We start from the raw sequence: 13,181 nt of genomic DNA on the forward strand, positions 1-13,181 counted from the left end.
GTACTGAAAAAGGGTTGTAGAACAGTCACTCAGTTCTTGTGGGCCTTGAGCCACTCTCGCAGCTGCTGGACCTGGGCAGTGACACTGCTCTTGGAAGTGCCACCGGGGGTGTTGTACTGCTCAACACTGTTGGTGTAGTTCCACACTGCGGACACATCGCTGTCAAACAGCGGGCTGTACACACACAGGGGAGAAGGGAGCTCTCTGAGCAAAAGGATGGCATTAAAACTGGCTTCTGCACATGTGAACTTCTGCTTACCTGGTGTTGTGGAGGTCATCCATAGTCAGCTGGTTGAGAGGAATGTTCTTTGATTCAGCCAGAGAGACTGCTTTCCCTGAGCAGCTGTGAGCCTCTCGGAATGGCACCTGTGACCAACAATAAAATATGTAATCAAATTCAAAACCATTTCTGTAAGTTTCTTCAATCCAAAACAGACAGGGCCATCGCTAGTGGGGTGAAAAGTGGTGAAAATTATTGGGGCCCCACTCAATCCAGTAGTTACACTATATAGCCCCCCACTTTATGAATAATTATAGTGTATATATTACAGCTTCAGCTTGTATGCCTGAGTTTAATTAAAACCACAAAAACGTGCAGTTTCATGAATGAAGTTTTCCAAATATCTCCTCTCCCCTCCCTAGAAATGGTTTAGTCCGATGGTTATTAATTAGTTCAGCTCAGTCACTGACAAGCAGCAGAGGGACCCAGTAAAATGGTAAGTTCCACCCCAGCTAGTGAACATCACCAATGAGAGTTGAGGCTGATCTGAGAACAGTTGAAGTTAGAAGTGAAGTTACAGGCGACAGTGATTGAAAATGTGAGGGGAAAAAAAAAACAACTCTGGGACCAGAAACATAATGAAAAGAAAGAGAGGGCGGCCAGGAGAACTGCGGGATCCCAGTCTATCAAGGCCTTCTTTAACAAGGCGGGTTAGTGCACTGTAGGGATGTCAGTGTGATGGAATGCTGTGAACAGATCATTTCGCTGCCCAATTTCATACTTTTGCGGGAATAGGACACCTAATAAGAGCTGTCGCCCCCCTGCCAGTACTGTCACATCATTTTCTCATTACTGTACTGGCGCATGCTCACCGAACGATACACGGTCAAAGTCCTCCAAGAAAACATGACTACAACTCAGTTCTCTTGGATGGATACATTTATTAACTTTATGTATAATATAATCAATATAATATAATGTTCATAGTATGTTCAATATGTTCATTACTAATGAGAGTTTGTTTTAGTTAAGATTTTTTGCTATTTATTTTTCTATTTAATTTATATTTGTCTGTTTGGCTTTTGCTGATGTTCAGTAAAAACCTTTATTTACATTTATTTTGTCTATTTTGTTATTTTGTAAGAAATCCCAATGGCACCATAGATGTGGGCATCCATGCCCATATCTTGTGCTGTATATCATATGGGTGGAGGGTAGAGGCTGGTGGGGGCCCAGAACTCCCTACTACAGCCCTGAGAACAGATGAGAGCATAGCTAGAAGGCAGTAAGAACAGCATGAACATGGTTCAAGTGTAAAACACTCACCCCTTTCCTAACCAGGTAATATGCCAGGTCAGTGGCCAGCATGTCTGAGCTTAATGCTCCCTCCATGACTTTGGGGTTGATCTGCAAGGGATGGATATTGTTGTAAATCTACAAACAACACCTTCTGCTTCATTGTGTTAGGAAAGATCCTTTGTACTTGAATTTATTTCCCCAACTATGCTACTCATGTATTGTACCATTGTATACCATCTGAAGAATAAACGTTATCCATTTTGTGTAGGGAAGTTAGTACAGCTGGTCCTGATTTACAGACTTTTCAGTAACAAACATTTCAGAGGTACAAGCTTTTATGGTAAGTATTTAGTCATTTTGATTAAGATACTATGAATGCCAATTCAAATCATAACAGCGCATCACCCGATGCACCAATGGATACTAATGATGGTGAGTACAAATTTCTTAAGAGTGGAAGAGGGGAACAAGTGTAGATGATCCTGTGTCGTCTACAGTGGTGCTTGAACACCTTTAGAATTTTCTGTTTGAGAAATTTTTTGTCAAAATTATTTTTCTTTCCTATCTATAATTATGACATTAAAACATTATTGTGACATTATTTTCATGCAAGTCTTAAAATTAAAGAGAACACAGAAAAGAGACAAAAACATTATACATTCATTTATTTATTGAGGGAAATGATCAAATGTTACATATCTGTGTGTGGCAAAAGTATGTGAACCTTTGCTTTCAATACTTAGTGTGACCCCCTTGTGCAGCAACAACTGCAACTAAAAGTTTCTGGTGACTGTTCCTGCACATCTGCTTGGAGGAATTTTTGCCTGTTCCTCCTTACAATACAACTTCAACTCAGGGATGCTGATGGGCTAACTCACATGAACTGCTCACTTCAGGTCCTGCAGCATTTCTATAACATAAAGATCAGGACTTTGACTCGGACATTTCAAAACATTAACTTTCTTCTGCTTTAACCATTCCCTGGCGAAATGACTTGTGTGTTTAGGGTAGCTGTCTTGCTGCATGACCCACTTTCTCTTGAGTTTCAGTTCCCGTATGGATACCGACATTTTCCTGTATAATTTGATAGTACAATTCAGAATTCATACTTCCATCAATGATGCAAAGCCATCTGGTCTAGAGGCAGCAAAGCAGTCGCAAACCACGATACTGCCACCACCATATTTCATAGATGGGACAAGGTTCTTATGCTGGAATGTAATGTTTGCCTTTTGCCAAACATAACATTTCTCATTCAAACTAAAAAGTTCTATTTTCATCTCATCCATCCACAGAAGATTCTTCCAATAGCCTTCTGGCTTATTCACGTGGTCTTTAGTATACTGTAGACAAGCAGCAACATTCTTTTTGGAGAGTAGTGGCTTTCTCCTTGCAACTCTCCCATGTATACCCTTGTTGTTCAGTGTTTTCCTCATGGTGGACTCATGAACACTGACATTAGCCAATGCCAGAGAGGCCTTTCGTTCCTTAGACATTACACTGGGTTTCTTTGTGACCTTCCTGACTATTACATGCCTTGCTCTTGGTGTGACTTTTGTGGGTCCACCACTCCTGGAGAGGGTAACAATAGTATTGAATTTCCAACATTTGTACATGTTTTGCCTGACAGTGGTGGAGTGCAAATTCTTCATAAATGGTTTTGTAACCTTTTCCAGCCTGGGGAACATCAACAACTCTTTTTCTGAGGTCCTCAGAAATCTCCTTTGTTGTAGCCATGATACACTTCCACAAACCTTCACTTTAATAGTAAAGCCCCAGATTTCTGTTCTTTAAATAAAGCAGGGCCTCCCCTACTCACACCTGATTGTCATCCCATCGACTGCAACACCTGACTCTAATTTCGCCTTCAAATGAACTGACAACCCTTAAGGTTCACATACTTTTGCTACACACAGATACAGAACACTGGATCATTTTCCATGATAAATAAATTAACAAGTAGAATGTTTTTGTCTCATTTTCTAATTGGGTTCTCTTTACTTTCAGGATTTGTGAGAAAATCTGATAATGTCTTAGGTCATATTTATGCAGAAAGAGGAGATTCTAAAGGGTTCACAAACATTCAAGCATCACTATTAATCTACCAGCTGAGAGTTCAGTGATGTGCTGCCTTCCAGTCACCCTCCATCTCTATGTAATACCTCTGGCTCCAAGGTAACATACAATTTACATTGTTTTTAAAATTTCTCATAATTATGATTTTATATCTTACTATTCTGCTTGGATTGGGCATTAATGAATTTTGTGTGATGCGTGGGATAAAATCAGGAATCAAGGAGCGGCAGATGAGCACTGACACTCTCTTCTAGCTCTTTATTGGGCTTCCTTCTTTACACTGTGCTGTTAATGCTCCTACCAGAGAACTCCAGATGCCCAGGTATCCTGGCTCACCAGAGGAAGGGGCTATCTGCAACCCACAGCTCAGACTAAACAAACGTGTGTTCGACCAACAGATGAAGAGATACAGATAGAGACATTTACTTAGTTCAACACCACCGCTTTTGGCCACGCACATTACATCTAGTAGCTACATATGGAAATGACGATGACCCCCTTATCTCACATGCTTCATGTCACTTTCGACTTAAAACTTTTTGAGTAACAAACACTTGGTCCCAATCATCATTGTAAGTCGGGGACCAGCTGAAAAGCAAAAGGACTGCCTTGGGAATAGGATCACCTACCGACAGTGTGGACATAACACCAGTGGCAACCTGGAGAATGGCATGCACAGTGTCATAGCAGTCAAACATCGCCTCTTTGTCCTCCTGGATCAAATAAAAGGCAAGCGCACACCTGGTTTGTCATTAAGATCATGACTCCATTTGCTTCAATAACTGTTACTGTGAAATTTGCCAATACCTGCAAGTCTTTGTTGTATGTGCTAGGGAGTCCCTTCAAAGTCATAAGGAATCCTGCACACTAGGATACAGAATGGGAAGATTGCCATCACTAAGTTCATAAGGTAATATTACAGGGCAGAGAAGATCAGCTTTGAGCAACTTACCCGACCAAATACACGTCCTGCTTTGCTGCGAATCAGTTCCAGACTGTCTGCATTCTTCTTCTGGGGCATCAGGCTGCTGCCAGTGCTGTCCAGCCCAACACACCATAAATCAGTACCACCACCCACTTCTGTTCCAGCAAGTACCAACGCTGTAAATCCGGAGTCAGTACTAACCAATTCAGTCAACCCACCTGTAAGCATCTGAAATGCTAACAAAGGAAAACTCTTTTGTGCTGTACAGGACAAGATCCTCAGACATCCTACTCAGGTGTGTGAGACACAGCGAAGCCCAGAACAAAAACTCAGCTGTAAAGAAACATGCATACACAAATGCATGAATTCTCACAAGAGGAAAAACCGCTTCTATGTCAATATGGTGCACACTTTTTATAATTATCAAAATATGAACCTTTGAGCATAGAAAGTGTGAAGTACAATATGAGAAAATAGAAACATACCAATTTTGGACAAAAAACTTGTAAAAAAAAAAAATGTTTTGAGTGAATTGCAGATATACTATGTACTGAAGAAAAAACCCAGATTGCTAAAATAAGCTTACTGTGACAAACTATGGCTTGCTGCATTGAATCAGCCACTAGAGTGGAGCATGACCGTCCACTGAAGTATTATTTTTGGAATGTGTAGATTGTACCAGAGTGCTTCCAGCTTGGAAAAAAGTATAATTTTTCTTTGCTGAACTTTTATAAGAATTACATCTAGCGATAAAAGTATCCTATATCCATCTATATTTCAGATAAGTAACAATGATATGTCTTGTTGAAACAGGTAAAGTAATGCATAGTATTATGACGCACAATAAAATCATTTTTTCAATTTAACCATTAAAGAGTCAGTATTTTACTGACTGATTTTTACATGCGTGGCCATCTAACCAGTTTACAATAATGATGGTGCCTGTAGCCAAAAAAGGCTGGACATCACTGGCATACTGTATTTTAAATACTGCAATCACATTTCACAGTACAAACATTAATACATAGATATCTTTTTTTACCAACAAAATCTCTCTGTCCAGTGGCATCCATACTATTTATGCTGATGTCATCAAAGGACAACTCTAGAGAAGACAAGAGTAGGCATTAGGTGACTACTGCTATATTGTTTGTTTATACAACATTGTGATTCCACTAATAGCAAAATTCCTCAGACAGGTCCTCTAGAATATTGTGCTGCTAGATGGAGGCTTACCTCTACGAAGCAGCTCTCTGTCAATACTGAATGGATTCCCAGCAATAGCCCCACTGTCAACAGATGATAAACAGAAACAACTACTGTGTTGCGGAGCACTAAATTAATTATGCTCAGTAAATTAATTAAAATGAAAACAAAAGTAGAAAAAATTCTGTTGACAAAATATTCTTGCTCAATCTGGGAGAGTACAAAAGGCAAAAAGTACCTTCCCAGGGGCAAGACGTTCACCCGTTTGTGAATCTCCTCCAAACGCTCGGTGTCTCTGCTGAGAGCAACAGTATAGCTGCAGCAAAGAAGAAGCAGTCAGGTTAACTGGCACCAGCAATGTGCATTGTGGTAGCTATTCTAAGACTGCTAGCCGTAACAACGGCACAAAAGCCTGACCTGAGAATCCAGTGACTCCATCGAATTGGTTGGGCTCTCTGCATGTGGGTGTAACCAGGAAACAAGACGTCAATCTCTCTGTCGAAAAAGACAGTCTGAACTAAGCGGCACTGTCATTCATTTTTCTTTCTAGGCTTCCACCTCTATAATTAGTGCAATTTATAGCTAAATATTTGCTTGTGAAGTAAATTCTTGCAAAATGAAACCTTAATTTAACAATGTGCAAAATTTCTGCATTTTAAACACATAAAATCTCATTCAAAATCAAGTTCAGAACACCAGAACTGTTCTGGACACCTTTAAATCCAGTATTAAAACCCACACATTCCAAACGGCACATACGTAACAAATTTCTCTGCTGCTTTATTTCATGCCTTACACAAGTGATTATAAATAATGGATGAATTCTGTTCCTTTATTGCTGTAATTTGTAAAATTCTGATATTTACTGGGTGGCACGGCAGCACAGCAGGCCTAGCTGGGTTCTGCTCTCTGTCTGGTCTGGGGTTTGAGTCCCGCTTAGGGTGCCTGGTGACAGACTGGCGTCCCGTCCTGGGTGTGTCACCTCCCTCTCCAGCCTTACACCCTGTGTTAGGCTCCGGCTCGCCTCAGGACAAGCGGCTTCAGCCAATGTGTGTGTGTGTATGTGTGTGATATTTGTTCTAAATTGCTTGGGAGTTGTAACCCATATATTTTCTTTATTGTAAAGAACTCTGAGAAACTTTTAAAAAATTATTTAATAAAATACATATATTATTCCATTCTACCCTAGTAACATGTTTCTCAGAACTGTGAACTTATTGCTAGTTATGTGAATTTTACAGTACAAATAACATTTCCTAAGACCAAATTTTCATTAAAGGAAGCCTGTTCTTCATTATTTTCATGTAGTCTGTCACAAAGTACAGGAGAAGAGACTAAAAACACTAGAAATAAAAGACATTACAAAATTACTCTCTGATCCTGGTAGAAAGATGGACAGAATATTTAATCTGTACATTCACTCACACTGCAGCCCTCTCCACCATGGTGCTGATGAGCTGCATGATATCCCCCTTCAAAGTAGAGATTGCATCCCGCAACCACAGCCTCATGTCTGTAACCACCTGCTCAGCCAATCAAAAAAGATCTTTATTATTAGCTCTTATTTCTTTCACATACACTGTGCAAAACTGCATCCCACTAAACTGACAAAAGTTAAGAGCGCTGCTAAGCATGTAAACAAAACCAAAAAAGTTATTACCTCTCTGAACGTAAACCAACAGCTTCCCTGATTCTAATTTGCTATTGTACACTGCGAGTTAATGAACTCACTTGTGCATTACGATTGATAACTATGAGCACACCAGTTCAATGGGAGCCTACTTGATCATTCCTACTCCTGCCAGTGTGCAGCTTTCCTGATGCCACTCCTATCAGTTCCTGAAAAAGAATGAGACAGATGTGGAAAAACTGAAAATATATTAAGAAGACAGCATATAACCAAATTGAGAGGAATGAAGAAATTTCACAAAGTCACACTGCAGAAGAAAATAAGATCAAGGGTGTTAATGTGGAGAAACCTCCATGGGTACTGAAAACTGTTTCTTATTTAGCAATTGTATATTTTGCATTACTACTAACAAGCTCACGCCTACAAAACCGACTGATGCCAATCCTCACCTTCAGCCGCCGCTCATTGGCTGTGTGGATGTCCTCATCGCTAGGTTTGATCTCAAAGGCACCTGCGGCCCACTCAGCAGCAATCTGAATGCACACCAGACGCATATCACTGACAGGTTCTTTAAGAGATTATAAATGAGAAACTTTTCTCTGTAATCCTCTTAAACGACACTTTATGACCACTGCTATGACACCATGCATTACCCTTGCTCTTTTGGATCTTTTCTAGAACTTAGTTCCTTTTTTCTCTGTCAAAGAGGTGTTAGAAGGCAGCTCTGACTTCCTTATGTCATTGACCTGTAACAAGTACCGTAAACATCATATTTATTGTTGGAAGGCAAATTGTGTTGCCGGAACATTAAACACTGATATCAGGCACATGGACTACAGAATCTTGCTAGCAAATGATGTTACGTCCTTCTTGTACACATATTTTTATTTTTTTTCCACTGATCAGAATGGATTACCGGCCCACCGAAGGTGTCTGGTTCCAAAAAACTGAGGATGGTTAAAGTGTTTAAGAAACACCTGTAATGGTGTATTGGTGACAGTGAATTTGCCATAGTGTGCATGTTACATACCTCTGGTGTATAAATGAGTGAGTGGTTGTAGGAGGTTTCATGCAGTGTATGATCACTGTAAGTCACCTTGGATGTGCTCTAAACACGAGTTAATAATCAATGGAGAATGTGCTGACTAAATATATTGGTCTACTGGGTTAAAAAAAAAAAAAAAAAAACTTGAGGAGCAAGGGTTGCACAGAGGGTCACGTGACACGAAGAGCACCAAGAACCGATGATGCCACCATGGGACAATTACTCTGACTACAGGTCAACAGCAGGATTTATACTGTTTTGTATTGTCCTCATCACATCCCTTTCGCTTTCTTTTATACCAATAAGCTTAAAATGTAATTCAATATGCAGGATATTGCTGTTTTTACTCTTAAATGCAGCTTCTCTTAATTTACTGATAAATCTCAAATGCTCTAGATTGACACGCTCTAATTAAAACCCAATTACCGTTCGCACTGGAATCTCAGACCTTTTTGGTTTAAATCGACTTTTTTCAGTAGTTAGTAAGCATACAAAGCCCTGACATATGCTTAATTATGATATGCGTCAATCATGAATGTATCATTTTATAGATACACTTGGATATTGTATTTTAATTGTGTAAGTTTTAATTAAGAGCTGAAAATCAACGCCCCAAGAAGTTTTAAAATAACTTTTTTTTTCCTAAGACATAATTTTATTTCACTAATAATTAAGACTCACTAATTTACACTCGGAGACAGTTACAAACACAAAACTGAATGTACGGATGCCAATTTTGACTTATATTTCTGGCAATGACACTTGATTCACCTTTGACGCCGTATACTACATGATATAGCATTGCTTCGGTTGTGCTGTCTGTTACTGTACAACTACCACAAAGTAAGCGTGGGATAAACACAAACCAAAAAAAAAAAAAAAAACTGTCGCACATCTGGATCTGCCCGCTCGCGGCGGGGTCACGTGGCGAGACGCCGCCCATTGTTGGGCGCACGCGAAAATGCGACCGGGAATGTGCGCTGTGGAAGCGCGATGCAGCCCTCCGCTGCTGTCATTGTTCAGCAGGGCTCCGGATAATGCTGGAATCCACTCATCTGCTTAGAACGAAAGGGAAATTTCGATGGGTATTCAGCTATTCACTTGGTTTTGTTTGCGCTTCGATTCGACAAAGCACGTGCTTCAGATTACGGTAAAGCTCGCGGCTGGTTTGAAAACGTGATCAAATAGAGCACGGCAGTACACACCTCTCAAACGTGTACAGTAAGTATGAAAGCGGAGAAACACCTGTACACGTGCATGGGGGAGTGTTCGAGCAGTTTTGAAACAGTTGCGTTCACGACTCGTCCAGCTCACCGTGTCCAGTCCCTGTATGATGAGCTCCATCTCCTCCTTGCTCACCAGCTCGGCTTTCTGCAGCGCCTTTACGTACGCCTTACTGCCCCGAATGTCGGCGTCCCACAGGCGCCGGTCGTACCCGATCGAGGCGTTGAACTTCTCCATAATCGGGTCTGTGCTCCCCACAAACCTGCCGCCCCACAGCTTGTTTCCCTGTTAAATGAAAGTTTGAAAATCTCCATGCAGAGTTCAGACTGAGTACGTTTTTACAAAGCTCGACACTGAGGACTCGAGAGAGAGGAAATCATGTAAACATCGTTGTTGGATTACTAATAACCGTAACGTACAAAAAAACTCTCTTACCTCCGGAGCTGCCATGGCACCGAGACCCGAAGTTACTGTAGTAGTATCAAATTGAAATGAATTCTTGAAAAAGCACAACAGACGGCGGGTTTATCATGTATGGTTAACGTAAGCGAGCGCTTCAGAACGATTACGATACGAACCGAACTGCTGTCTCTGACTAAAACATGCTAAGATTAATTTTACAATTTAGGTACAACTACGAAAGACTTGCACTAATATTTCGATCTTTTGCTGAAAACATTAAGGAATCGAGCAGCAGGTTCCACCGACGGCTCCCTGCCCGCCACTCCAAGGCGATGACGAGACAAACCCTGCACGGTTGTGCTCGAAGCAGCACACACACCATGAATCATGGCATAATGTAAGCTCGATCACGTCAAAAAAAAAAAAAAAAAAAACGTGGCCAGGTATTACTTTAGTGCAGCACAGAAACCGTAATACAACTTGTGAGAATTCTGTAGAACTACTCCATTTCCTCCTTTGTTTGTATTTAATTTACCCTGTATTCTACGTGTTTTTCGTGTATTAGAGCCTCTACAAATTGTAGGTATAAAGATGTATTTTTACTTTAGTTAAATGTGCTTTACAGTTCTCGACCTAAACGACACATTGCCGTTAGTGACAACAATTGTGATTTTAGGAGCTATGTTATGAAAGCTTCCTTTTGCTTGTGCAGGAAAGCGGAAGAAGACGGAAGGAACCGAGAAGCGCTAACAGTGATTCGCGCGGAATACGAAAGAGAAAGGTGAACCGGCAGTGTCGTGTTGCGGTAGGCTCGGAGCTGTGCTTTTGGCGGGTGAAACGGATCGAAAACGTGTATTGCTTCATACTTTTACCTTTCACTTTTATTAATCTCGTAAAAATTTCTTGATATTACGAGAGAAGGCTTCCTTAAAACGCAGCTTTATTGAATTAAAGTTATTTAATATAGCACATAATTAAAATCTACACATATTTACATTTCCTTAGGTTGGTTAACATGAAAAGCAAAAAGAAACCATGCAAAACAATCCAATACACTGTCAGAATAAAATCACATAAAATTATCCAGCAATGAAATATAATCAAATCTCAAAAGGAAAAAAATACTATTCCCTTACTGGCCACAACGAGAAATACAACGGACCTACATCTCCCACACACAAACAAGGCCATGAAAAAAACCACCTCCCATTAATAACTTATGTTCACATGTCTCTGTAGCCAGGCCAAGCAATCAGAAAAGTGTCAGATGAGAGATGAATGTTGTTACTTATATGATATTAATATAAGTTTACTATTTTTTTTGTTTAGGGGGCACGGTGGCGCAGTGGGTTGGACCAGGTCCTGCTCTCCGGTGGGTCTGGGGTTCGAGTCCCGCTTGGGGTGCCTTGTGACGGACTGGCGTCCCGTTCTGGGTGTGTCTCCTCCCCTCCAGCCTTATGCCCTGTGTTGCCGGGTAGGCTCTGGTTCCCCGCGAGCCCATATAAGACGAGCGGTTCTGAAAATGTGTGTGTGTATTTTCTTGTTTTAGTTGGTAATTAATATTAGATTAAATGTAGGAAACCTTCTGCTTCCTTACAGGGATTTGTCACTTGCAATCTTTCTTATACAAACATACGGTATTTTCTCCGTGGTCTTGCACAACAAACAGGATATGGTGGCACAAGGGGAAAAGCCAGTGCTTCACAGTTCCTGAGGTGCTCATGTAAATGTGGGGTTTGAGTCTGGATCAGGGTATGTGAAGTTTGCATGTTTCGCCCCATGTTTGCACCTCCCAGGCATGCATGGAAGAAGGCACTGGCAAACCACTTTTGCTCCTCCTTTGTCTTGGAGCCTATGGGAGTGGTTGCCATGAGTTAGACTTGGCTTGATGGTACTTCCACGCAATAAACAATGAACATGTTTGCACGAAACATGAACATATGGGTGTTTGCAAGTCCATGTTTGTTGCCAACTTGTTGACCACATCTTCGCCCAGCGCTCTTGTTGCAACTTCTGCCTCAGTATAGAACCTATATGGCTGGCATATAATATAGAGACAAAAGTCATTCTTAGGTTTGTGTTGCCTTTTTATGGTATTTTTAGTTTGTGCAGGTTACTGTCATTAACAAAAAACAGGGTCTGATGATATACTACTGTAAGCAAAAATTGAATTATGCTGTTAATGTGGATTTTGTTTAGTTTAATGTAGTTCCTGGTGGCTTATTGTTGCTTCTGCTCCAATTTTCCTGACAGGTCATAAAAACAAAGGCTAAAATGTCAGGTCACCACTGTTCACAAATATAGGTGCATTCCTCTTCTTCCCCATATCATTAAGTGAAAATGTCTTCTAAGAAAGTGGAAAAGCCTATTAAAACTTAGGTGAGCCTAAGAGGTCTAGAAAAGCCCATATATTAGAAGAAAAGTTGGAAGTGATAACTCGTATGGAGACAAGTGAATGCATAAAAATATAAGCTTGGCCATGATTATGTCAACAGTGACTACAGCCTCCATCTCTGCCTCTTCTGTCAGATTAGATTTGGATAAGGAGGGCTTTTTTTTTTACTCATGTTGTACTGGGTAGCTATCTGAGTTATATTTTGGTTAATTCTTTTGGGGGAAATTTCATTATCCACTTTATTTTAATAAAGTATAATTTTTATCTCCAATCACATTTTGGTGTAGTTTCTACTCCTCTTTATAGCCACAGGGAGTCAGCCCAGTGATTCAAATAGGAGAGCACCAAGGAGCAGCAGACAAAGCATGTGCGCAATAAATGAATACAGCAAATGCACAGAATGCAATTACTTTGTACATTTCTTGTTGTGAGCTGGAATATTATAAAAATTTTAATGCAGAAAATGAGAGGACCACTTTATATGTGCTCACTCTTATTAAAGATGCAAAAAGAAATATGACATGCAGCATTATATTAAGACCCTTTTTACTATTTTTAAATTTAACAAAATTAGTGTGTGTTTGTAGGTAGGTAATAGTGCAGTTCTGGTTGAGCCATCAATCCGTGGACTCCAGTCTTCAAACTTCAGTCAGTAGCCTAACATTTCCGTTATCCTGCATCTCTGTTTGTAGAGAAGTCAGGAAATGAGTGAGTATGAAGAGCTTTAATGGTCTTGGCTAATCTTGTTTGATGTGCTCA

The 13,181-nt window shown here is 40.4% G+C and overlaps 1 protein-coding gene across 1 annotated transcript; it reads right to left on the minus strand.

Annotated features, from left to right (window-relative positions):
* Positions 1-9: 9 nt before the first annotated feature.
* Positions 10-10,460, minus strand: asl (argininosuccinate lyase). Its single transcript, XM_018730629.2, has 16 exons — positions 10,061-10,460; positions 9,716-9,910; positions 7,806-7,889; positions 7,509-7,565; positions 7,152-7,249; positions 6,144-6,221; positions 5,965-6,042; positions 5,757-5,809; positions 5,563-5,625; positions 4,739-4,853; positions 4,548-4,632; positions 4,403-4,462; positions 4,225-4,308; positions 1,547-1,627; positions 260-366; positions 10-174 (listed from the first exon to the last, which is right to left on the minus strand). Exons 1-16 carry the CDS (start codon positions 10,073-10,075, stop codon positions 30-32), a joined length of 1,398 nt encoding a protein of 465 aa, XP_018586145.1. The 5' UTR covers positions 10,076-10,460; the 3' UTR covers positions 10-29.
* Positions 10,461-13,181: the final 2,721 nt, after the last annotated feature.

Source organism: Scleropages formosus, chromosome 4, assembly GCF_900964775.1.
Source record: "Scleropages formosus chromosome 4, fSclFor1.1, whole genome shotgun sequence".
Classification (NCBI taxonomy): domain Eukaryota; kingdom Metazoa; phylum Chordata; class Actinopteri; order Osteoglossiformes; family Osteoglossidae; genus Scleropages; species Scleropages formosus.

Excerpts from the sequence above, each read along its gene's own strand:
- asl (XM_018730629.2), bottom strand. Across the intron at positions 5,626-5,756 it reads CAGAGAGCTGCTTCGTAGAG|AGTTGTCCTTTGATGACATC; the intron begins GTAAGCCTCCAT and ends TGTCTTCTCTAG. Across the intron at positions 4,463-4,547 it reads CAGGACGTGTATTTGGTCGG|TGTGCAGGATTCCTTATGAC; the intron begins GTAAGTTGCTCA and ends TCTGTATCCTAG.